We start from the raw sequence: 27,979 nt of genomic DNA on the forward strand, positions 1-27,979 counted from the left end.
TAATGTTTGTACCATGTTGTGTTGCTACCATGTTGTTGTCATGTTGTGTTGCTACCATACTGTGTTGTCATGTGTTGCTGCCTTGTTATGTTGTTGTCTTAGGTCTCTCTTTATGTAGTGTTGTGTCTCTCTTGTTGTGATGTGTGTTTTGTCCTATATTAGTTTGGTATTACTTTTTTCTTTTTTTAATCCCAGGCCCCGTCCCCGCAGGAGGGCTTTTGCCTTTTATTAGAATTAGTTCTTAACTGATACGTCTAGTTAAATAAAGGTTAAATAAAATTAAATCAATTTAAAAAAGAGGGAGGGATGAGAGAATGAGTAGAAAGAGGGAGAAGGTGGGTGAGATAGAGAAGGAAACAAAACGCTTGACAGTGAATGGAGAGAGATAAAGAAGAAGAAAGGGAATAGGGAAATATAATGAGTAAATAGAGAGACAGAGACACATTAAATACTTGGCAGGGAGTGTGAGGGGAGGGAGACAGGGAGAGTGGAGTGAGACTGCTGCATAGTTACTGCCTAGCAACAGACTATCACCTTGGTTATGAGTCTTTTTCTAATTTACAGTATAAGTTTAGAAGAATTCTCTCATCTCTGGGATCAGGGAATAGAGGAGAGTAGGAGGTGAGAGAGAGAGAAGCACACATCCAGCAGGAGAAGGACACATCCTTAATCACTTGTCCATATTTAAACAATACAAGCTAAAGCGTTTGAAGTCTGCCCCTTCGGGTATTTTATTGTTTGAGTGCATTAGCAAGAAACACACAGAAAACTCCTGAACTGAATCTATAGATAGAGAGAGAGAGTGAGTGTCAGGGAAAGATATGATCCCTTATTGATGTAACTTCTTAAATCCACTTCAACAAGTGTAGATGAAGGGGAGGAGAATGCTCTTGAGACAACTGAGACATGGATTGTGTATGTGTTCCATTCAGAGGGTGAATGGGCAAGATAAAATATTTAAGTGCCTTTGAATGGGGTATGGTAGTGGGTGATAGGCAGACCGGTTTGAGTGTGTCAAGAACTGCAACTCTGCTGGGTTTTTCCACACTCAACAGTTTCCTGTGTGTATCAAGAATGGTCCAATTTCCAATGGACATCCAGCCAACTTGACACAACTGTGGAAAGCATTGGAGTCAACATGGGCCAGCATCCCTGTGAAAGGATTTCAACACCATGTAGTCCATGCCCTGATGAATTGAGGCTGTTCTGAGGGCAAAAGGGAGAGAGAGCTCTGGGCCACATTCCATCACCGTTACAGTTGTTATAGAAAATGTGATAATATAAATCCAAACTGTTCAACAGTGACATCATTTAGAAAAGTGTGACTCATTGAGAAATCACCTATGTAAGCAATGTCATATTCCAGAGCTGTTGTGTAAATTGTATTTCATATTCATATCCTAGATAACTATCATTCCAGAATCAATTCTCAAGTTACACATTAAAGGTTGGACTAATTGCAGACATGTTCAATAAAGAGTCTAAGGCACTGCATCTCAGTGCAAGAGGCGTCACTACAGTCCCTGGTTCAATTCCAGGCTGTATCACATCCGGCTGTGATTGGGAGTCCCATAGGGCGGTGCACAATTGGCCCAGCGTCGTCTGGGTTTGGCCGGGGTAGGCTGTCATTGTAAATAAGAATGTGTTTTTAACTGACTTGCCTAGTTAAATTAATTTGTAAAAATAATAATAAAAATACATACAATTTACATGCTGAGCAGACAATGGTGACATCTATTCAAAAACCACCTCAGGTCAAAAACATAATGTAGCCTATTGAAGTCTATCTCTACTGTTAACATTTTATGGAGATAATGGCATCTTTTCTTTCAGGGGCACAATTAACAGTGAGGAAACATAGCATTATTCCTCAAATGATCATGCAGTGACAGGGCAAGGACAACAGTCAAACACCATGCCACAATCTCCCTATAAAGAGAGGTGTGTGTGTGTGTGTCCGATGTCCGAGACGGCGCACCATCAGTGACAGTTGGTTCCGGTGCCTGTCAGCCCAGTTTCTGTGTGAGAGAGATACAGACTAGCTGATCAGATACATCTGCAGTGTTGTCTTTGAGGTCTGCAGGGAGCCTGGCAATACCCAACACTTTGTTACTGTATCCTGAAAGTGTCCACACAGACAGACTTGAAAACAACAAGAATAAAAAAGATATACTTCAGTTTGGGTGTGTACACTAAGATAGTAGCTTAGATTGAGAGTGAGTAACCTTCTTTTGTGTGAAAAGAGAAAGATAGATGAAACAAATAGTATTAGGTGGATAGTAGGTAAAACGAGAGGCGGTTTCTGCATGATTCTCATCGCTTTCTAACTCTTCTCTCTCTCTCACACACACACACATATAGTGCTCCAGCATATTCTGTCATGGCAATGTAGATGAACCATATAATTAAATGAATTTGATCAATCTCACTGTTTATGATTATGCAGAGAGAGGGAAGGAGAGAAAGGGCGTGATCAGCTACTTCCCTTCCAGTCTTGCATTCCATCACTTGATCTTAAAACAACTGCGACCAGGGACACAGGTTGCTCTGGGTCACACGTTCAGTTCCAGGTTTACTGCAGCTCTGCTCAAAATACCACTACGAGAAACTAACTCCCTTTAGCAAAGACATACAATGACTGTATGAGGCTTTGTCTTTCAGTCCCACAGGCAGACCTCTCTTTCCTCACAGCTGACGTGTGTGTGTGTGTGTGTGTGTGTGTGTGTGTGTGTGTGTCTACACACAACTGACTTGGGCAGAGGGTTAACCCCTCCTAACAGCTGTGTTTGTCTCATGCTGTCCCACACTGATGCTGGGTCTGTAGATAAGACAGGACAGGAGAGGACAGCTGGACAAACAGACAGTGAATGTTTAAGAACTAGGCGTTCCTGTATTCACTCTCAGGGCGTTGGGGGGCATTGTCCAGTCCTGCTAGCACTACAGTGGAATTGGGTGCAAACCTTATCTCTCCGTACTTATGACACACAGTTATCTTGTTGTACAGTTAAAGCGTACAGACTTTCGTAATACAATGTAACATCTGCTGACACAGGGGTGCCAGCTTGAGGAGGAGTATATTCTTACTTTTCAAATCAAATCGTATTGGTCACGTACACATATTTAGCAGATGTTATTGCAGGTGTAGCAAAATGCCTTTCTAACGTAAAGAGGAATTACATTGTTATATCCTGTTGATAGCGTAATATTTCTCCACGGTCACTTGAAATGGGATCTGCCTGGCACCAATAGCAGTCCCATCTAGATACAGGACTGGAAATCTCCAGCTATATTTTAAGAAGAGCTGATCCTTCTCTAACCACTAGCTCTCCAATGAACTTGGACAATCACACAATCACAACTTTCCTTGAACACACTGGGGATTTCAGTCAGTGTAGTCTAGAGTGCGATGGTAGTTTATTGTCTCTACTCCAGGCTGTGTGATGCTGCTGCCATTTGAATGTAATGGAGAGTATATGAGCAGAGAAGGATGAAGCATTAAGCAGGGAGAGTGGGATACTCCACCCATCCGGCCCATCTGTGTCTCTCTGTAATGATTCAGGCTTGTTTTATTATTTTATTCAGCTCAGTCCCCAAGAAGCCCCAGTTATCAATTAGAATCCACATCCACACCAGCCACTCTGGATTCCTCATCAGCCCCCATCCCCTACTCCGCTGAGCCCAGCGTTATCAAAGCCTTCTCTGAACATCGCTCTGAGGGGACAGAGCTGCACTGTTACCATGCCATGACTATTCAAGGAGACGCTACCAAAGAAATCCATTGTGTCACTATGCTAGTATTTCAAGGAGATAGAGCCAAAGCTCTGATTGTATAATCACTAAGTTGTATTATGTCTATGATATAACTATTCAAGGAGATATATCCAATGCTTTTAGGGTCTGATTCCGACCTGAGTTAGTTAGTTATGCGTAAATGGAACATGATTCCTTTTTTATGTACTTCTCTCTGTGTATTCTGACCTTGAACTTAAGCATGAGAATAGCATGCTATAAACGCAATCTCTGACTTTAATAGTATTTCAACAATGGTTTCACTTCCACAAGTGCCTCTGATTTAACAAATGATTGTACTTTATATGGATTATTATCGTAACAAATGCACTGATGGGGTCAAATTATATATAGCCTGTCAATATGTTGCATCAATTCACAATGGAAATACAACTAAATCAAAACAAGTATTATTACTCTCGCAATTTCACACATTTGAAACATATATTTCCCCATTCTACGCTTGACAAGCAGTTCCCCTGTTCCAGCACATGGCACTGTGTGCACGCTTGGTCAAGGCTGTGCGTAAACTTACACTCACTCTCAAGCAAACGTTCAAAATGATGAGTCTCATACTTTGCATGGAAATGATCCGAAGCATGGTTTACACAGGTTTGTGACTACGAATGATGGATAAATGAGGCCCCAGGAGTCAAGGGAGGGGGTTTATAGCGAGGTCCTTTAGTGGGATTGAACTCGTCCATTTACCTGAGAATCAATTCCTTCTGGGGACGACCTTGTTGGGTGTGTGTGTGTAATATGCCATTTTGTTCGATATTGTTAATATTGTGGTAACACTTTACCTTCAGCTGCTCTTCTACCTGTGTAGTAAAGCTGTAATTAATATGGTAATAGATGATAACTTAGTAATAGCTTTGTAATTAATTACATAGCGAAGAGGCAAAATGGTAGGCTATATAAAATAGTTTTGAGTTTCACAGGGTTGGGAAGGTTGCTTTCTAAAAGTAATCCATTAGTTACCTGTCCAAAATTGTAATCAGTAGCATCACTTTTGGATTACCCAAACTCAGTAACGTAATCTGCCTACTTTCATTTAAGAAGCATTGGAAAAAGACAAAAATGTATATTACTAATTGAACGACATCTAATGCAGGATAAACCAATGTTAGAGTTTATATAGCTGCCCATAAATGGATGTTGGATTTTACTACATGGGTTGGTTATGTTGGCTTCTTCTAACCCATTGCTTTCTACTGGGATGGCAGGTAGCCTAGTGGTTAGAGCGTTGGACCAGAACTTCAAGAATAGGACTTGGAAATATAAATTAGCTCAATTGTTTTATCTGACCATAACCCAAAAACGATGGACTTATTAGCTAACTACCACGGAGTGTAGTTTTGTTTATGATTTTATTGTCTTGGAGGACTGATTGGGCTGTCATGGGCTCGCATACTTTAATCACAACCCAAAAAGTCCTATTTGCATGTGAAAATCTATTCACATTGGTTCACATCAGGCAATGCTTCTTGTAAATAGCAAACTCAAATTTTGTGAGTGTTTTTTATAGGGCAAGGCAGCTCTAACCAACATCTCCAATCTCAACGCATTGGTTGGACTCCAGGTTAGCTGACTCCTGACTCCAATTAGCTTTTGGAGAAGTCATTAGCCTAGGGGTTCACATACTTTCCCAACCTACACTGTGAATGTTTAAAAATGTATTCAATATAGAAAAAATGAATAATTTCTGTGTTATTAGTTTAAGCACACTATGCTTGTCTATTGCTGTGACTTAGATGAAGATCAGATCAAATTTGATGACCAATTTATGCAGAAATCCAGGTAATTCCAAAGGGTTCACATACTATTTCTTGCCACTGTAGGCCTATTTATGTTTTTGTTGGTGACACTTTGATATCTCGATAATTTGCAGCTGTTTAAGGTAATCAAGTGTGCGAGTTTGAGCATGAGTCCGTTAAATTAAACTTGTTTTTGACAGTATGGATCACAATACGAAGGAAGGGAAGAACTCTCTCAAACTTTTATTCCACCGGCTGGGATCCGCACTATGCAACTGTTGCAAGAGAGCATTTTTCATTGGTTGTCTACTGGTCACAAAACTAATGATTGAAAGGCAGCTTAATCTTCTTCAATTCAACCATTATTGGGTTAAGTACACTTATACATTTGTGAACAGCCATCCACAAGAACCCTAATCCATAAGGTGCTAAATGAGAGAGCAGCAGTGTAATTCACATCAATGCGCTATGTAATAAGTGATATTCATATCGCCCCGCCTGTAGGCTACACCACTGCTGCTGTCCTTACCGCCAAGCGTTTATTCAAATTGGATAATCTTTGGATGCTGACAGATGTCACACCATTGGAAGACATAGCTTGGACTGTAGACTACAAAAGCCTATTCCTGCTCTTGGTGTGCCATCATAGTGGTCTTTGACTTGTGGTAAGACTCGCTCGGCCGAACAAACTTACTGTAAATGAGCGCCTTTTTTCAATGCTGATTTGAATGTCACTGAAAAAACAGAAAGGTGTCAAGGAAATGTTTTCGCAAACATCCTTTCTGAATGTAAAAATAATAATAGAAGTAAACTTGTTTTTAGTTAAGTATCTGAAATCTGATTACAGTATTTTTGCTTTTAAAGTAAAGGATTAGAGTTACCTTTCTTTTGTAATCCGTTACTTGTAACGTCATCATTTACTCTGCAACCCTGGAGTTGATACCAACTGTACCAATCAAATTGGGATTGTATGAGCTGCCATTGGCGACTAAATGTGCATTTTAATATCCAAGATGGATGTTATGCATAGAAACATAAATATGAACGCTTACATGCTTTAGTGCAGGGGTGGGCAACTCCAGTCCTCGAGGGCCTGATTAGTGTCACAGTTTTTCCCCAGCCCCGGCTAACACACCTGACTCCAATAATCAACTAATCATGATCTTCAGTTCACAATGAATTTTGATTAATCAGCTGTGTTTGCTAGGGATGGAGAAAAAGTGTCATCAATCAGGCCCCCGAGGACTGGAGTTGCCCACCCCTGCTTTCTGTGTGTACCATAAAGCTATGCAGTCAGCCTGCTGTCCTCTGAGCATACAGACATTCTATATTAGCCTCCCTCCAGACAGTACAGTAAAATGAAAGCGTGGCTAACGTGTCCCTTGACTCGTGGTGGAATGGAACACTGTGCATGCAGGGCTGCCGCGTTTTTATCTGCTGCTCGTTTAGCAGAGGATATTATCTGTGATAAACAGATGTCCGAGGCTGTGGGGAGAGGGAGGGGCGCATGGCTGCTCCTAGTCGTATCACACTGGCCTAAAGCCTTGGTGTGGTACTTAGAACCCCTTTGTGCAATACTGAGAGAGGCTTCAAAACCAGGCTCTTTATCAAGCTGGTCCTCTTATGCCTTTGAGCAGACTAGATGACATGTCTGTGGGTAAACTGGTGTATTTTAAGTAGTGTTTGATAAATGAACATGTATGAAGCTTCAACAAAAAAGCTAACACTTCCTTGCCGCCCCCCATGGAGATGGATGGGTTAGGATACACATAAACATAAACATCAAGATTTCCTTGAAGAAGAAAAAAGATAACTTTAGTCAGGTGTAAACACACACCCCTTTGACTCACCTGAAACACAAATGACAGGGTCACAGGACATAGCCTATAGCAGTGGTCACCAACTTTTTCTGAGTCAAGATCACTTTTGCAGAGAAGAAGCAAGCAGAAATATATATATTTTTTTTTTAAACAAGACTTAATAAAGTCGGAACATTAACCTAATAGAAATGTGGTTTGTGCAGTAGGACTAATAAATCATTACAAAATATTGGCTATATGCCTGGCATGCCAATGTTGTTCTTCTCAGACCATATTGTAATTCAAAACTCAAGCTTTGATAACCAAATAGATCCGTTGGTGTACCACTTGCGAGGCACCGCTGAGCATAAATTGAATTAATTTGCAAATGACTAGATTTTTTTATTTTAATGGACGGATGGTACTTGCATCTGATGGTCAGGGTGCTTTCAAGACAACTGGGAACTCGGGAAAAACTAGGTCAAATCATGACGCCGGTGATCTTCTGATCGGAAATCCAGAGCTCAAGAAAGATACCCGTTTCCGACATGGAATTCTGAGTTGTAAGACCTTTCAAAACGATCTTTGCCAGTTGGACCCTGTTTTTTTCCGAGTTCCCAGTTGTTTTGAATGCACTGAAGTCTGAGATTTTCGAGTACCCAGTTGTTTTGAACATTGCATTAGTCTCAGCGGAGAGAGGGAGAGAGCAATAGAGGGTCCGCCTCTCCCAGTCCCTAATTTCTCCTTCCTTTCCTCTGGAGAGACTGACCAGAGAGAGGGGACACCGTCATCCATCTGATTGCGAAACTTGAGTCGCACCACATCTGTCTCATGCACAAATTCATGTTATTTCTATGACCAGAGAAAGTGAAATACCCCTTGACATTTAAATAGACACGATGAGCTGCAAATTATAATAAAAGCGCAGGGCTATCGATACTTAGCTACTCATTCATTGCAGCGCCAGTGGAAGTAGGGAGAAGCACATTTTATGTTTTGTAATAGTGTTGAATAAAAACATTGTTGATTGTGCTGAATAAAAACGTAGACGTGAACTCACTCATAAAAACAGCAGCTCTTTGCTGTATTCGTTGACAGTCTCTCTCTGGTCAAGGTTTCAAAAGTTATTAAATCTCACGTAGGTTAGTATCAAACTTTGCTGTGGGGTTGTGGAAACTGTAGGCACGGTGATTGAGCTATCCGATTGGCCAGCTCAGTAGGCACACTGAATTTAGCCACAGATCTTCCAGTCAGCCGGGTAGGTGGAGTTTGTCTTTTCAGACAAATTAAATGGTTCAAAATGGAAACATTTTGCATACGCTGGGCTTCTGAATCAAGTGCACCTACTGCCAACAGCGCAACACGAAGCGCAAGCCTTTAAAGTTTGCTTATCTACAGAAATGTTTGGGGATCGACTAGGAATGCCTTGAAGATCATTCCTAGGTGATCGACCGGTTGGTGACCACAGGCCTATTGAGCAGTATTTACAATGTAGTAATATGTGTGACCTTATAGCCCAGATAAAGTATGTTTTATTTCATCTTTAAAGCACTGTATGTCTAATAAATCACTGTGTATTCATTCCATGAAAATAACTCTAAATACTTAAAGCATTCATTTCCCTGAGCCTCCGTTTGCCATTGAAATGCTCAGTCTGATCGTGTAGGCGGGTTAATACAAATGTAAATATATTTACATACACAGACCTGATTGGCGGACAGGATTGTCTAGACTATATTCTAGAGTCTACCACTCTTTCCCTTCAAAGTAGGAGGATACATATGCAAATAAAATATGACCAGTCATTGACATTGGGCCAAAAACTCCCTCCCACCTGAACAGACTGAAATTCAAGGTGTTTGTCAAAAAGCTCTTACACTAAAAGAGCATTATAATAAATTTCACAATTTCAGAGATTCAACATAGTGTGGAAATATATATATATATATTTTATCACTGCACTGCCCCTTCAAAGTTCAGTATTTAACCTTTTTGATAAAAATATAAATCAGGATGTGTAGTTTGTTTTTGTAGAACTTACTACAGATTATAAAGGAATCAATAGGACAGAGTGTAACGTACAAGACCAACAAACAACCAGGGGGTGTCCACTATGGGGTAGTCGTTTTCTTGCTGTGTGACCCTCCAAGCATCACAGAAATAGTCCCTAAGGACATGACTGACATCCCTGCAATAGATATACTCTTATACCTCTAGGGGTCCATGAGAAGAATGCCAAATCATTTCTCATTATCTTTCTTCCAGAAAAGATACCCTATTGTGAAATAGTTTTGCCTTGCTTCCCAGACCTCTTGCTCTGGCCAAACGCTATGCCACGCCCACGGACGTTAGTTTCTTCTCCGCAATGAGTCTGGATCCGAATACCTCCCAGACCCTTCACCGACTGCAAACACATCCGGGGCTGTCTGATTGGTCCAGAAACCGATGGGTTGGGCCAGAGCCAGAACACACCACTAAGGTATAAGAACTGGAGACCGCATCCAAGATGTCCGCCCGTTATTTTCAAGATAATCTACTCACGCCGACTCATGGACGGTCTATATGCGGGTGGCATCGGGTTTATACGGACCAACATCCCATGCGCAGTGGATGTCATCACGTTATCCAAAAACATGGCAGACAGTGGATGAATACAACATTTTAATACTGTCGGCTGTGAGTGATGGGAAAAAATCTCCCTGAGCTACAATTATTTGAATAATTCAATGGATGTTTTGTGCACGAAGGTGATGACTAGAGTGTCTTTTTCAGGATTTTCAAATCGGAGTTCTCTATGTGGCGTCTTCGGAAACGGTCAGTTAAACTGCAGTACCAAAGCAAATCTGCAGCAGTCAAAACCGTGGTTCTAGACCGGAACCCTTGGCTCATTGGAACACGTGGGTAAAGCTGCGGTTAGAAAATGTGTCATTGGCTTTGATACTCTAATTGGTTAGAGATGATCCAATTGCTGATGACTTTATTTTGTACAACACCACTGGTCACTAACAATCGATTTCAATGATGGCAGTCTAGAATAAAGTATGTTGCGTAAGACAGAGCAGAGGAAGAATTTTGTGTGAGTCGTCAGGCTAGAAATAGTAGGCCTCAAGGTCCATTTTGAAAGTGTAAATGGGGAAATCATGTCCTTTCACTATTTGGGTTCAGAAAGTATATCTAGGCTTAGTGTAGCTATATGGGCCTAGGAGGCCTGTGTGGATCGATAAACACCTGAGGCTGAGGAACTGAACTATAACATCAACAGGACAAGAGCATTGGAAATATTAGTATTCTCTCCAAGTAACTAAAACTAAATGTCTGACACAGAGTAGAAACTGGGCACAGTAGAAGAGTTTATAGGCTACTGTTCAGATATAAAACAAGTTCAGATAAGGAAGAAATACAATCGTTGGATTTATTTTAGAGCAGGTGAGATAATCAAAATAGGGAATTCATTAATCTCGGGTGGTTCAAAATAGGGAAGTCATTATTTTCGGGTGGCGTAAGGTGTGCGAGGGAGAGCACTTACTACATGCCCTTTGCTCTAGATCAAAACTCGATTATCGCTTAGGTCTGGGCCATTATTACCAATGGCACATTCTGCCGTGGTCATAGGGAGAGGGACATCTCTCCATGATAGGTAGCAACTCGTCAGCTGCTCCTATGAGTGATGGCATAACATCACGGGCTTAGGAACTGTCGGCATCTAGGTGAGCTATAGGCTACAGAACAGTCTCTCCAGCCGACATACTCGTAGTTATTGTCCATGAGTATTCATAGCCCCATGAATTGGTTATTAAAGCACTCAGTGGAGCAGCTCGTGTTATTATACAGGGATAGCCAATTGTGGAAAAATACATTCCTGGGCTGCATGCGCTAGCAGGCTATTGGAGGCAGCAATGCATGAACCAGTCACATGCTTTTAGACTCATAAAGGTGTGACGGTTAAGCAGAGGTGCCAGCCTATTTCAAAACAATATGTATTTTTTTTGAGAGACTGCAATATTCCCACAATGAAACAATGTGATAGTGTTAGCCCTCGTCTGCTAACATACTTTACTATGGCTGTGGGTAAACCCGCAACAATATGCTGATATTATAATGCAATTGATCCAATGCACCTCATCTGAATCGAGGGAGGAAGACATGTATAGGCCTTAATGACATAAAATAAACAATGTAAAGTCAGCCCTTATTGCTCAATGTCAGGCAACAAAACTTACCTTAGTAACCACATTCTGCATTAGTCCCGTATGCAGCTCAAACGTCCACTCCTTGCACATACAATGTTGCAGATGCCTGGCTGTATTATTGTGGGTGCCATTGTAATAAACGTACGCCGCTGTTCGTGGGAAACTATTATTTGGACCATGAAATAAAGAGGAAGGAATTATAGTAAAATTAGTCGTATTTGCAGTTGGAGGAACACATGTATTGTTCGGTTGGGCAAGAAGGAATTCATCAGAGTACTGGCTGAATCCAATAAATAACGCCGGAATCCACGTCAGCACGATTAGCTGTCGCTGATACTTCCCAAATCCCCCAAGAAAAGGCAAGACACAATCGTCGATGCGTGTGAGCAATCCCGGCGACTCTGTTTCGGGGGACACGAAGCCGTTCTCCGGTTGATGGTCCTCCGTCTCGAGCTGCACCACGGCCATCGCGGTTTCGCTCATGGATGCGTCTGTAGCGCAGCCGGGTTGGCAGTGTTACCCGTCGACTCCAAAATGCGTCAATGCCCCCGCTCTAGTGGTGAAAGCCGTGCGCAAGCAACCACTGAAATTGAAATAAGAGTCGCTTCTTTAGGATCTGGACTCCCTGTGCTCCTGTTTAGGTGGACTCCATGGACTATTGTCACTGAACTGAGAGCACTAGGCTACTTGAGTGACAGCAAGCAGCTTTAAATGTAGGCTGGCACATTTCCAAACTTAGAATAAACAAGCGCGACAACATGAGAAATTGTCAGGGATGTTTTTAATCACCAATATTCCCTTCTGCTGGATAGGCTACACCTCATTAGCATATAATTGTGCCGGAAGAAGTGGAATATCGAGGGAGGACGTTAAACACTGCACATTTCTCGAGGGCGCTACAGGTAACACACCTGTACAAATAGTGAAATACAGTCATCTGATGGTCTGTAAACACATAGCCTATTCCTTCTTCCTGACCACGTCATCTGATATATCGAAAGTTAAATGTAAATCAGACATGTTGAGGAATTTTCACAGCGGTGAAGTGACACGGACAGATTCTGTAACTACAGAATAGGAAGAAAGATAAAAACATTTAACCGTCTGGTAAACTAGAGGCGGAACTTTGAGCAACCCTCCGCCCATGTCTGTCGCTCACTCGCAGCAGTGCTTACCCCGACAGGTTGCATAACACGGTTTTGGCTCTATATAGCGACAAAGATCTCCATTGTAATGTGTGTAGCCTAGGAGACGTTTACTAGGCCCATAGGCCTGACCTTATATTTATGACAATAGGAGGTCTGTCAGAGTGGAGGGAAAGGAGAAGAGAGGATGCACTTGAGTTGAGTTGAGATTTTTAATAAGGGGGTGGGCCCATTGTCACACACACAAACACACATGCAATGGGTTATTTAAGCAATAAGGACCAAGGGGGTGTGGTATATGGCCAATATACCACGGCTAAGGGCTGTTCTTCTGCACAACGCAACGCCCTTAGCAGAGGTATATTGGTCATACATCACAAACCCCTGAGGTACCTTATTTCTATTAAAAACTGGTTACAAACGTAAAATAGCAGTTAAAATAAATATACAATGGCTGTCAGCCAATCAGCATTCAGGGCTCAAACCACCCAGTTTATAATTTACTATTATACACAGAGAGATCTACAGAGAGAGAGATATTAATGTCATCTGTGCAGTATAGTCAGTCAACATATTATTTTTAGAGCTTTACTACATTGTTATTTCAGTAATGATTAACTGTAACTCTAAGCTACAATGTCTTGTGTGGTCGAATAAAAAAACTTTAGACCATGAGGAAAATCAAGACCTTATTCAAAATCAACAAAACAAAATCAATATGAAGTACATGATTTGATTTAAAGAGCAACTGCCTCTAAAAACCAACTTCCCATTTAGAAAACACCCTATATGGCATCGATTTAAGTCAGAAACATTTATTCTACTGTCAAAATTGACTACAAAGTGTAAATAGAATAATTTTGGTAATAAAGTCAGTCTGATCCAAAACAGAGTTTTGTGAGACTTACACTACCGTTCAAAAGTTTGGGGTCACTTAGAAATGTCCTTGTTTTTGAAAGAAAGGCTCATTTTTTGTTCATTTAAAATAACATCAAATTGATCAGAAATACAGTGTAGACATTGTTAATGTTGTAAATGACTATTGTAGCTGGAAACAGCATATTTTTTAATGGTATATCTACATAGGTGTGCAGAGGCACATTATCAGCAACCATCACTCCTGTGTTCCAATGGCACAATGTGTTAGCTAATCCAAGTTAGAAGGCCTAGAAGGCCATCATCCCAAAGTTGCCTCTTCACTGTTGACGTTGAGACTGGTGATTTGCAGGTACTATTTAATGAAACTGCCAGGTAAGGACTTGTGAGGCGTCTGTTTCTCAAACTAGACACTCTAATGTACTTGTCCTCTTGCTCAGTTGTGCACCGGGGCCTCCCACTCCTTTTTCTATTCTGGTTAAAGCCAGTTTGCGCTGTTTTGTGAAGGGAGTAGTACACAGCGTTGTACGAGACCTTCAGTTTTTTGGGGCAATTTCTCGCATGGAATAGCCTTCATTTCTCAGAACAAGAATAGACAGAACAAGAATAGACGTCGTAAAAGAGGGAAACGTAGCGGTCTTCTGGTCAGGCTCCGGAGACGGGCAAATCGCGCACCACTCCCTAGCATACTACTCGCCAATGTCCAGTCTCTTGACAACAAGGTTGATGAAATCCGAGCAAGGGTAGCATTCCAGAGGGACATCAGAGACTGTAACGTTCTTTGCTTCACGGAAACATGGCTCACTCGAGAGACGCTAACGGAATCGGTGCAGCCAGCTGGTTTCTTCACGCATCGCGCCGACAGAAACAAACATCTTTCTGGTAAGAAGAGGGGCAGGGGCGTATGCCTTATGATTAACGAGACGTGGTGTGACCACAACAACATACAGGAACTCAAGTCTTTCTGTTCACCTGACTTAGAATTCCTCACAATCAAATGTCGTCCGCATTATCTACCAAGGGAATTCTCTTTGATTATAATCACAGCCGTATATATTCCCCCCCCAAGCAGACACATCGATGGCCCTGAACAAACTTTATTTGACTCTTTGCAAACTGGAAACCACATATCCTGAGGCTGCATTTGTTGTAGCTGGGGATTTTAACAAGGCTAATCTGAAAACAAGACTCCCTAAATTGTATCAGCATATCGATTGCGCAACCAGGGCTGGTAAAACCTTGGATCATTGCTATTCTAACTTCCGCGACGCATATAAGGCCCTCCCCCGCCCTCCTTTCGGAAAAACTGACCACGACTCCATTTTGTTGCTTCCTGCCTACAGACAGAAACTAAAACAAGAAGCTCCCGCGCTCAGGTCTGTTCAAAGCTGGTCCGACCAATTTGATTCCACTCTTCAAGACTGCTTCGATCACGTGGATTGGGATATGTTCTGCATTGCGTCCAACAACAACATTGACGAATACGCTGATTTGGTGAGCGAGTTCATGAGAAAATGCATTGATGATGTCGTTCCCATAGCAACGATTAAAACATTCCCAAACCAGAAACCGTGGATTGATGGCGGCATTCGCGTGAAACTGAAAGCGCGAACCACTGCTTTTAACCAGGGAAAGGTGACCGGAAACATGACCGAATACAAACAGTGTAGCTATTCCCTCCGCAAGGCAATCAAACAAGCTAAGCGTCAGTATAGAGACAAAGTAGAGTCACAATTCCACGGCTCAGACACAAGAGGTATGTGGCAGGGTCTACAGTCAATCACGGATTACAAAAAGAAAACCAGCCCCGTCACGGACCAGGATGTCTTGCTCCCAGGCAGACAAAATTACTTTTTTTGCCCGCTTTGAGGAAAATACAGTGCCACTGACACGGCCCGCTACCAAAACCTGTGGACTCTCCTTCACTGCAGCCAACGTGAGGAAAACATTTAAACGTGTTAACCCTCGCAAGGCTGCAAGCCCAGACGGCATCCCCAGCCGCGTCCTCAGAGCATGCGCAGACCAGCTGGTTGGTGTGTTTATGGACATATTCAATCAATCCTTATCCCAGTCTGCTGTTCCCACATGCTTCAAGAGGGCCACCATTGTCCCTGTTCCCAAGAAAGCTAAGGTAACTGAGCTAAATGAGTACCGCCCCGTAGCGCTCACTTCCGTCATCATGAAGTGCTTTGAGAGACTAGTCAAGGACCATATCACCTCCACCCTACCTGACACCCTAGACCCACTCCAATTTGCTTACCGCCCAAATAGGTCCACAGACGATGCATTCTCAACCACACTGCACACTGCCCTAACCCATCTGGACAAGAGGAATACCTATGTGAGAATGCTGTTCATCGACTACAGCTCAGCATTTAACACCATAGTACCCTCCAAACTCGACATCAAGCTCGAGACCCTGGGTCTCAACCCCACCCTGTGCAACTGGGTACTGGACTTCCTGACGGGCCGCCCCCAGGTGGTGAGGGTAGGTAACAACATCTCCACCCCGCTGATCCTCAACACTGGGGCCCCACAGGGGTGCGTTCTGAGCCCTCTCCTGTACCCCCTGTTCACCCATGACTGCGTGGCCATGCACGCCTCCAACTCAATCATCAAGTTTGCGGACGACACTACAGTGGTAGGCTTGATTACCAACAACGACGAGACGGCTTACAGGGAGTTTGGTGAGGGCCCTCGGAGTGTGGTGTCAGGAAAATAACCTCACACTCAACGTCAACAAAACAAAGGAGATGATTTTGGACTTCAGGAAACAGCAGAGGGAGCAGCCCCCTATCCACATCGATGGGACAGTAGTAGAGAGGGTAGTAAGTTTTAAGTTCCTCGGCGTACACGTCATGGACAAACTAAACTAGCGCCTCTTCAACCTCAGGAGGCTGAAGAAATTCGGCTTGTCACCAAAAGCACTCACAAACTTCTACAGATGCACAATCGAGAGCATCCTGTCAGGCTGTATCACCGCCTGGTACGGCAACTGCTCCGCCCACAACCGTAAGGCTCTCCAGAGGGTAGTGAGGACTGCACAACACATCACCGGGGGCAAACTACCTGCCCTCCAGGACACCTACACCACCCAATGTCACAGGAAGGACAACAACCACCCGAGCCACTGCCTGTTCACCTCGCTATCATCCAGAAGGCGAGGTCAGTACAGGTGCATCAAAGCAGGGACCGAGAGACTGAAAAACAGCTTCTATCTCAAGGCCATCAGACTGTTAAACAGCCACCACTAACATTGAGTGGCTGCTGCCAACACACTGACTCAACTCCAGCCACTTTAATAATGGGAATTGATGGAAATTGATGGAAAATATATCACTAGCCACTTTAAACAATGCTACTTAATATAATGTTTACATACCCTACATTACTCATCTCATATGTATATGTATATACTGTACCCTATATCATCTACTGCATCTTTATGTAATACATGTATCACTAGCCACTTTAAACTATTCCACTTTGTTTACATACCCTACATTACTCATCTCATTTGTATATACTGTACTCGATACCATCTACTGCATCTTGCCTATGCCATTCTGTACCATCACTCATTCATATATCTTTATGTACATATTCTTTATCCCTTTACACTTGTGTGTATAAGGTAGTAGTTTTGAAATTATTAGGTTAGATTACTCGTTGGTTATTACTGCATTGTCGGAACTAGAAGCACAAGCATTTCGCTACACTCACATTAACATCTGCTAACCATGTGTATGTGACAAATAAATTTGATTTGATGAGTTTCAGAAAAAGGTCTTTGTTTCTGGCCATTTTGAGCCTGTAATCGAACCCACAAATACTGATGCTCCAGATACTCAACTAGTCTAAAGAAGGCCAGTTTTATTGCTTCTTTAATCAGCACCATAGTTTTCAGCTGTGCTAACATAATTACAAAAGGGTTTTCTAATGATCAATTAGCCTTTTAAAATTATAAACTTGGATTAGCTAACACAACATGCCATTGGAACACAGGAGTGATGGTTGCTGATAATCGGCCACTGTACACCTATGTAGATATTCCATAAAAAATAAACTGTTTCCAGCTACAATAGTCATTTACAATGTCTACACTGTATTTCTGATCAATTTGATGTTATTTTAATGGACCAAAAAAAATAGCTTTTCTTTCAAAAACAAGGAGATTTCTAAGTAACCCCAAACTTTTGAACGGTATTGTAAATGAAGGCTGGGTTTATTTCAGTCCTGCCCACAGCTGGCAGTACACAAGTAATCATCAATTTTGAGTGCAGCTGCATGTGACCTTATCTTAATGCCTGTGGTACATTTGGGTTGACTTTGGATATCCCTATGGGGCTAGTTAGGGACCATCTGTAAAATACACAATGTACATGGAACAATATGTAAATATTCCCATAGCTCCAAATGTCAATGACTTAAAAATATCAAACCAACTATAAATTTTAGAAATCCTTATACAAATATTGAAAGCATTTAATAAGAAACTTAAAAGATGTGTAACATAAAAATATTGTCTCATTTACATTGTGTAATTTATTGGCAGTCCCTAACTAGCCCCAGAGATAGGCTGTCCAAAACCAACTTGCCACGGTCAAGCTCACACCAGCAGGCTGAAGCTAATTGGCGCATTCATTTGGTTAACTCTTCCTACCTGCAAACCTACACACGAGACACCCAGATCAAACCACACCCCAAAACCAACTCACATTTTAATTCAGTCATGGCTGCTTGCATTCCTTAATGAACCACCCTTACAAAAAATAATTTGTAGCGGCAGACTTCCCGCAATTTACTGCAAACTAAATAGTGTAGCACAAAATGTTGCCAGAAGTTTGCATATGTTTGCCACTAGTGGTGAATCTGTGGCAAACCTTTTGCAACAATAATATTTATTGCCACTAGTGACAAACAGTTTGCCAGAGTTTTTTTTTCTGCCAAACAACTCTCTCAAAATTCTATTTCAACACATGTGTTTCTGGAGAAGTCAGTTTGTTATATCTGGAGTACTTCTCCTGTCCTATTCTGTGTCCTGTGTGAATCTAAGTGTGCGTTCTCTAATTTTCTCCTTCTCTCTTTCTCTCTCGGAGGACCTGAGCCCTAGGACCATGCCCCAGGACTACCTGACATGATGACTCCTTGCTGTCCCCAGTCCAACTGGCCGTGCTGCTGCTCCAGTTTCAACTGACCTGAGCCCTAGGACCATGCCCCAGGACTACCTGACATTATGACTCCTTGCTGTCCCCAGTCCACCTGACTGTGCTGCTGCTCCAGTTTCAACTGTTCTGCCTTATTATTATTCGATCATGCTGGTCATTTATGAACATTTGAACATCTTGGCCATGTTCTGTTATAATCTCCACCCGGCACAGCCAGAAGAGGACTGGCCACCCCACATAGCCTGGTTCCTCTCTAGGTTTCTTCCTAGGTTTTGGCCTTTCTAGGGAGTTTTTCCTAGCCACCGTGCTTCTACACCTGCATTGCTTGCTGTTTGGCTTTTAGGCTGGGTTTCTGTACAGCACTTTGAGATATCAACTGATGTACGAAGGGCTATATAAATACATTTGATTTGATTTGGAGAACACATGTGTTCCAAGACCAGTAACCATAGATGACCAGTCAGGGGGAGAAGAAAAATCAGTTGGAAAATTGAAACCAATTTATCTAGCTAGCTAAGTTACCCACCGAAGTTGTCAAGTGAGTGTCTAACTTATTAATTAAACTTCCTAATAAACAAAAAAAAATGGTTAGCTGCCTGGTTAGCAATGTCATGTTTAATAGGATATAGTGACACTATATCAGTTTCAATGTCAGCACCACTAGCTATCTAGCTAGTAACTAGTGCTTAGCTTGCTGACTAGTGCTTAGCTAGCTAGTTAACGAACTAATGATTTGCCTAAACACTTATTTTTAGGTGAATACATTGCTGTCTTTTGAATCCAATAATATACATAAATATGCTAGTGTCACTGTTCAGTAGCATGTTAATTAGGGCAACAGCTAAGGTAACATTCAGAAATGTTGAACTATGAACAGATATAGCCCTTGGTTCACTCCAAACTTGACTGACCTTGACCAGCACCAGTGGTGTACTGCATTAGCATCGAATAGCCCCCGCGATATGCAACTTTTCAGGGAAGGTAGGAACCAATATACACAGGCAGTTAGGAAAACTAAGGCTAGCTTTTTCAAACTGAAATTTGCATTCTGTAGCACAAACTCCAAAAACTTATGGGACACTGTAAAGTTCATGGAGAATAAGAGCACCTCCTCCCAGCTGCACACTGCACTTCCACTGTCATCACCAATAAATCTACGATAATTGAGAATTTCAATAAGCATTTTTCTACGGATGTTCATGCTTTCCACCTGGCTACCCCTACCCCAGTCAACAGCTCAGCACCCCCCACATAAGCTTGCCCAAGCCCCCCGCACTTCTCCTTCACCCAAATCCAGATAGCTGATGATCTGAAAGGGCTGCAAAATCTGGACCCCAACAAATCAGCTGGGCTAGAGAATCTGGACCCTCTCTTTCTAAAATTATCTGCCGCAATTGTTGCAACCCCTATTACTAGCCTGTTCAACCTCTCTTTGTATCGTCTGAGATCCCTAAAGATTGGAAAGCTCTTCAAAGGGGGAGACACTCTAGATCCAAACTGTTACAGACCTATATCTATCCTACCCTGCCTTTCTAAAGTCTTCGAAAGCCAAGTTAACAAACAGATCACCAACCATTTCGAATCCTGCCGTACCTTCTCCGCTTTGCAATCTGGTTTCTGAGCTGGTCCTCGGTGCACCTCAGCTACGCTCAAGGTCCTGAACGATATCATAACCTCCATCGATAAAAGACGATACTGTGCAGACGTATTCATCGACCTGGCCAAGGCTTTCAACTCTGTCAATCACCACATTCTTATCGTCAGACTCAACAGCCTTGGTTTCTCAAATGACTGCCTCGCCTGGTTCACCAACTACTTCTCAGATAGAGTTCAGTGTGTCAAATCGGAGGGCCTGTTGTCCGGACCTCTGACAGTCTCTATGGGGGTGCCACAGGGTTCAATTCTCGGGCCGACTCTTTTCTCTGTATACATCAATGATGTTGCTCTTGCTGCTGGTGATTCTCTGATCCACCTCTACGCAGATGACACCATTCTGTATACTTCTGGCCCTTCTTTGGACACTGTGTTAATAACCTTTTGTGACTAGGGGGCAGTATTTTCATTTTTGGAAAAATAACGTTCCCGTAGTAAACAGGATATTTTGTCAGGACAAGATGCTAGAATATGCATATAATTGACAGCTTAGGATAGAAAACACTCTAAAGTTTCCAAAACTGTACAAATATTGTCTGTGAGTATAACAGAACTGATGTTGCAGGCGAAAGCCTGAGAAAAATCCAATCCGGAAGTGCCTCATGTTTTGAAAGCGCTGCGTTCCAATGCGTCTCTATTGAGCAGTGAATGGGCTATCAACCAGATTACTCTTTCTCCGTATTCCCCAAGGTGTCTACAGCATTGTGACGTAGTTTTACGCATTTATGTTGAAGAATACCCGTAAGCGGCTACATTGCGCAAGTGGTCACCTGATGCTCCCAGAGTGATTCTCGTGTAAAATACAGAGGTAGCCATTATTCCAATCGGTCCTACTGAAAAACGAATTGTCCCGGAGGATATACTATTGAATAGATATTTGAAAAACACCTTGAGGATTGATTATAAACAACGTTTGCCATGTTTCTGTCGATATTATGGAGCTAATTTGGAATATTTTTTGGCGTTTTCGTGACTGCAATTTCCGGGCGATTTCTCAGCCAAACGTGAAGAACAAACGGAGCTATTTCGCCTACAAAAATAATATTTTTGGAAAAAAGGAACATTGGCTATCTAACTGGGAGTCTCGTGAGTGAAAACATCCAAAGCTCATCAAAGGTAAACGATTTATGTTGATTGCTTTTCTGATTTCCGTGACCAAGTTACCTGCTGCTAGCTGGACAAAATGCTATGCTAAGCTATCGATAAACTTACACAAATGCTTGTCTAGCTTTGAAAATCTGAGATGACAGGGTGATTAACAAAAGGCTAAGCTGTGTCTCAATATATTTCACTTGTGATTTTCATGAATAGGAATATTTTCTAGGAATATTTATGTCCGTTGCGTTATGCAAATTAGTGTCAGTCGATGATTACGCTCCCTCATGCGGGATGGGGAGTCACTAGAGGTTTTAACAAACCTCCAGACTAGCTTCAATGCCATACAGCACTCCTTCCGTGGCCTCCAACTGCTCTTAAATGCAAGTAAAACTAAACGCATGCTCTTCAACCGATCGTTGCTTGCACCCGCCCACCTGTTAAGCATCACTAGTCTGGACGGTCCTGACTTAGAATATGTGGACAACTACAAATACCTAGGTGTCTGGTTAGTCTGTAAATTCTCCTTCCAGACTCACATTAAACATCTCCAATCCAAAATTAAATCTAGAATTGGCTTCCTATTTCGCAACAAAGTATCCTTCACTCATGCTGCTAACATACCCTCGTAAAACTAACTATCCTACCGATCCTTGACTCCGGCGATGTCATTTACAAAATAGCCTCCAACACTCTACTCAGCAAATTGGATGCAGTCTATGACAGTGCCATCCGTTTTGTCACCAAAGCCCCATATACTACCCACCACTGCAACCTATGCTCTCGTTGGCTGGCCCTCGCTTCATTTTCGTCACCAGACCCACTGGCTCCAGGTCATCTATAAGTCTTTGCTAGGTAAAGCCCCGCCTTATCTCAGCTCACTGGTCACCATAGCAGCACCCACCCGTAGCACGCGCTCCAGCAGGTATATTTTACTGGTCATCCCCAAAGCCAACTCCTCTTTTGGCCATCTTTCCTTCCAGTTATCTGCTGCCAATGGAACAAATTGCAAAATTCACTGAAGCTGGAGTCATATCGCCTTCACTAACTTTAAGCATCAGCTGTCAAAGCAGTTTTCCGATCATTGCACCTGTACACAGCCCATCTGTAATTAGCCCACCCAACTACCTCTATCCCTCTATCCTAACCCAACTATCCCCATATTGTTATTTATTTTTTTGCTCCTTTGCAGCCCAGTATCTCTACTTGCACATTCATCTTCTGCACATCTATCACTCCAGTGTTAATGCTAAATTGTAATTATTTCACCTCCATGGCCTATTTATTGCCTTACCTCCCTAATCTTTCTACATTTGCACACACTGTATATAGATGTTTCTATTGTGTTATTGACTGTATGTTTGTTTATTCCATGTGTAACTCTGTGTTGTTTGTGTCACACTGCTTTGCTTTATCTTGACCAGGTCGCAGTTGTAAATGAGAACTTGTTCTCAACTGGCCTACCTGGTTAAGTAAAGGTGGAACAAATAAAAAATAAAAAACAATATAAGCTGACTTGACATCAAAGCAAAACTTTACTTTTTGCAGATGGTTACCCTACCTCTGCCTGTGGTGTTGGAAGAGGCTGCATTGGGAAGAGGATGCATCAACACCCTGAAAAGATGTTTGCGGTGCACTCACTAATAACACTTTTTTGAGTGATAAATGAATGTATTGTCTTCAAGCTTGATAAGGTAAGCAAATGCATGCTTTATTTTCATAAATGTAGCCTATACATTCACCATGTAACAATTAGATATATCATTGCTTTGAACTAGTGGCTCGCTCATCTTGATAATGTGTTGTTCTCTTTCTAAAAGCAATCAGTTACAAGGCATAAAGACAGATTGAGGCCTTCAATCAAACTGAGGACAGAGAAATGTGCACCAGGTCAAGGCTTCATGCATGAATGGCTTTGAGATGTAAGTTAACAATAATTCATTTAGGGAAATAATAGGAATTTCCATATTAGGCATAACTCAATATTATGTAGCTTTTTGTTCACCCAAGCTTTAAACACCTGAGTCAGGAAGAAGAAACAACTAGTAGAACTTTCTCTTAATTATTAAGTCCCCAATCTAGATTGAAGATCATAGTTCTTTTGTTTTAATCATCTGTGTTGAGGCTTGGCTGGAGAAAAATCTTGTATACTGTGGATCTCTAGAAACAGTTGACCACACATTTAAAGGTAGATTTAGTATACCTTGGTTCCAGTTTCTGCAAGCTACATTGTTTGTTTATAAAGCATTTATACAAGGCAGAAACATTGTTTCCTTGTTGGAAAAAATCGAGAATGTCAGTTTCAGTTTGAAACATAGCAACACCAAGGTAACTTTTCAACAGCTGACACCGTTTTTACAAATCCAAACCCACCCTTTAGCCACTGTGTCTACCTTTTAAAATGCCAGCATAGAAAATATTTTCAGTAATTGTTTTCAGTATCCTAATGTTTTGGTTTTGTGTTTTCTTAATGTTTCAGTGTGTGCATTTAAGAAGCTTTGGATGAAGGACTTCCACACGGCTGCCATCTCCAAAGTTCACTCAAAAAGGCAATAGTTCTGAACTGGGTTTGCTTTTGCTTTTGTCGTTTTAATGATTTCAATTTTGTTAATTCTCTTTTAAACATCCATTGGTTCAAAGCTCATTGACCAGTTATCACTTGGCTCTAAATTATGTAGTTGTAGTTAAACATAAGGTAAACATCCCCATAGCGTTCACATTTATCTCTTGTAAATGTTGAATCTACAATAGATATTAAATAAACAATTTATTTGGGAAATATTCAGTCTTTGCTCTTTTCTTCATTAGCATGCTGATTTCAAGTTGTATTAGATATATTTTGTATCTGTTAAGACATTGAATACACATTGTTTGTATATTTAGTACATTTAGTTAAGTTTTCTCTGTGAGAAGCAAGTATATTTAAAGTTATGTGATTTGGTTTATGTAGATACAACATTTCAATGTTAACCCTCCTGTTGTGTTCGTTTCCTGTTAATTCATTCTGTGTTCCCAGTCCAAAATGACCACCCCATTATAGCTGATTATAAATCCATAATAACACATATGTTATCACCTAATGTTGTGTTCATTTTTTAAAATCAAATTAAGATCTTGTGAACATTACAAGTTTTGAACTTCTATTTGCTATTTATGGCCTCATTGAACTGAGCTCATACAACCTGTTTTTGTGTAAAAAAAAAAAAGAAAGCATAATGTATGGATTATTTTGACTATAACAAATACTCAGATGTAACATATTGTTCTATTTATCACAGACTAATTTGTGTCAAAGTTTAACAAGGAGATTATCCTTCTCACCAGTGTCATGATCAAAGAAATTATCAAGAGCCTCACATACAGTATATTGTTTGGTCATTGTGCTGCCACAGAATGAATTGTGAGAAAGGCCTCAAAAAAGCTTTATATACCAGATCTGCGAGAAAAGTTCTATATATTATTGAAAGAATATTGTGAGAATGCCAACAGGTGTGGTTCCCGTCAGGGAAAGGTTCCCGTGGGGGTTGCCATGGAAACCACGAAGGGGAGTGAGGTGTGTGTGTGTGTGTGTGTGCTCAAACACACATGCACGCGGGAGTCTGGGAGAGAAAGTGTGTCCGTCTGATGAAGGGGCATGTGCCTGAGCTCAATTTTATACACTAGTTGTGGTCTCCCCCATTCATTTCTAATGACCAGTCATTTTTGACCTTGTACACCTATTTGGAGAAAGTCATGGAACCTTATGACAATCAGATCAAATGAAGTACATTTTTCAGAGAGAACTTGTAAAACGGTCCAATTCGACCGGAACACAGCAGGAGGGTTAATACACAAAGTAACAAAAAAACTGATCTAATTTGCATAGTCATGAGTTTGTAGCAAAGAGTTTAATGTTCGACTCTACTTTCCCCAAATTATTTCCCAGAAGTTCACAAATTGCCGCAAGTTTGCCACAAAAATAATTTGCATGGAATGTGAAAATATGAGCTTGACGCAAATTGGCCAAAGACTAACACCAAATCTAACACCAGGCCAAATCAGGAAGTGCAGTCCCCCTTTAATGTTTCCCCAATTTCACCTCCCTTCTACTTTCTTTTGATTTAGTGGCACTCTCTGATGGTTACTGTGTGTCACTACAGCATTGCCATTTTCTAGTTTACACAAAAAGTTTGAACGGTAATTCGTTGGCCTACTATTGACAGGTAGAGGTTTTGTTGGTGGAACTGTCCCCAAAATGTGATGCTTTTTCATTATTATTTTGGTTCCACATTATTTTTCAGTACATACATTTATGAAGCTGCACCACCAAGAGCATTGCTCTCGACTGGTTGCTTCACTGCCTTTTATGGCAACAGCTCAGATACTACATAGGGTAGTGTGACTACACACAAAGTTACATGAATTGTCAAATATATTAGACAAACCCACAAATCATTCTAAGACACGCTTAGATTACTACATATATACAAAAAAAGAAAAGGTAGGCAATATCCTACTGTCACTGAGAAACCAAGAACTGTTTCATTTCCTGTGTAGACATAGTTTGGATTAGCCTATTCACTGGCTTAATAAATCTACCTAGTCTAGTCCGAACACCCTCACCCAAAAACCTAGCAGGAACATCACAGACAGCACTAACCATGCTCAGAGGTCTAACCTCAGGATGGGGAGTACTACAGATCCGCATATCCGGAGCCAGCACATTTTCAGTTACAGACTCAACGCTAGTAATGTCAGACGACTGATCAGATTCCTGGTAGATTGTCACAGACCACACTGACGAAGCATCTTCAACCAAGGTAACATTATCTGTCACAGCATCATCCACACGGAATGGAGTTTCGCAATCAGAACTCTTGTAGGCTTCGGGGATATCTCTCTGGTCCACTTCTGGTGAGCACACCTCACTTAAAGCGGACTTCATACGGTTGTTCCACCTCACTTCCATCAGCTGGGACTTCACCATCCTCTTGGAGTATCCTCCCAGAAGACTCAGGAAGTCCTGCTACCCAGTGGACAGTCCTGGCATCACTCCCATCCATTTGGCTGGACTCTGCAGACATCTCAGAGATCACGTCACTACTCGATAGAGATCCGTGACGCTCAGGTTCCTCCCAGAAAGGCAAAGGCAGAAAGTTGACTGACATAATCAGGTTCCTATGCACAGTTTTGATGAGTCCAGTGGTAGTTTGTTGGATACGATATGTGCTCAGTGAGCTGTTCTTCGCAACAACTATGTACACCACACTCTCCCAGCGATCAGCCAGTTTCTTCTTGCCCCTCTCCCCCTTGTTAGCAAGTAGAACTCTGTCTCCCTTCTGCACCGAGTGACCCTTAGACCGTCTGTTGTAGACGGTCTTGTCTCTTTTGTTGCTTACTGGCATGCTGCTGGGCCAGTGCCTCTCTCAGATCCCCATCCAGAGACTGGACATACTTATCCACATCTACTGTGTCCCCATCCAACAGCACACTTTCAAACATAACATCTACCGGCAACCTAGGGGTCCGTCCAAAATCGAGAAGAAGGGCGGATACCCAGTAGTCTCGTGAACAGTGCAGTTATAGGAGAAAGTCAATGTGTTCAACAACTGAGGCCATTTAGCCTTGGACCTAGCTAGCAGAGCTCTAATCATCCGACTCAGTGTGCGATTCAGACGTTCTGCTTGACCATTACCCATGGGATGATAAGGTGTGGTGTGGAACTTTTCAACACCAGATAACTGAAGTAATTCTGCAATAAGGGAACTCTCAAAGTTAGCACCCCTGTCAGAATGGATACAATCAGCGAACCCATAAATGCAGAAGAAATTATTCCAGAGAACACAAGCAACAGTCTTAGCTTAGTAAAGTGATCAGTCACTACTAACACATCAAGACTTGTTGTTTTAATCTTCTGCAGTCCGGAAATCAATACACACAAGTTCTAAAGGTGCTGTTGTCACAATGGAGACAAGTGGAGCTCTTGCTTCAGGCTCAGGTGCTTTACTCAACACACATCTCTTACAGTGGGCCACGTATTCCTTGACATCTTTTTCCATAGATTCCCAGTAAAACCGCTGTCTCGTAAGCCACAATGTGCACTGCTGACCCTGATGACGAGCATCATCATGAACTCCCTTCAGCACAAGGCCTCTCAAAGACACAGGTATGACATACTGGAATATGTTCTTCTTACTCACTGGGTGTTTTGAGACACGATACAGAATCCCTAACCGCGTGGTGAGTTTTCCCCACTGTCTTAGAGTATAAACTGTTTCTTTAGCTTCAAGGATTCGCTCTCTCCTAGATGGGCGCCACCCTCTATCTACAAAGAACATGACTCTGCTGATGATGGGATCCAGTGACTGGTTATCATACAGCACCTTGTGTGTAAGGACAGGTAAAGGGCTCTGACCCATGGACATCAACTTCTCAAGATGCTGCACATGTGAAATGGCCCTCACTGTGGCACCATCATCCCATCGGCGGTGGGCATGGAGGACAGCAGACACTTCTTCACAGGAAACC

The 27,979-nt window shown here is 41.9% G+C and overlaps 1 protein-coding gene and 1 long non-coding RNA gene across 2 annotated transcripts in view; one reads left to right on the forward strand and one right to left on the reverse strand.

Moving 5' to 3' along the window:
• LOC110530426 (solute carrier family 22 member 23) overlaps positions 1–12,895 on the reverse strand; it is an 86,266-nt gene extending 73,371 nt beyond the window's left edge. Inside the window, exon 1 of the mRNA XM_021613484.2 lies at positions 11,566–12,895. Coding sequence (XP_021469159.2) covers positions 11,566–12,018 — 453 coding nt within the window. The 5' untranslated portion in view covers positions 12,019–12,895. The remainder of the gene's footprint in view (positions 1–11,565) is intronic.
• A 9,985-nt stretch (positions 12,896–22,880) lies between these two features.
• On the forward strand, positions 22,881–24,243 carry LOC110529135. The gene is made up of 3 exons (XR_002474334.2): positions 22,881–23,166; positions 23,293–23,394; positions 23,952–24,243. It is a non-coding gene; the product is annotated as an uncharacterized LOC110529135 (long non-coding RNA).
• The last annotated feature ends 3,736 nt before the right edge of the window (positions 24,244–27,979 follow it).

This window comes from Oncorhynchus mykiss, chromosome 8 (genome assembly GCF_013265735.2).
Source record: "Oncorhynchus mykiss isolate Arlee chromosome 8, USDA_OmykA_1.1, whole genome shotgun sequence".
NCBI lineage: Eukaryota > Metazoa > Chordata > Actinopteri > Salmoniformes > Salmonidae > Oncorhynchus > Oncorhynchus mykiss.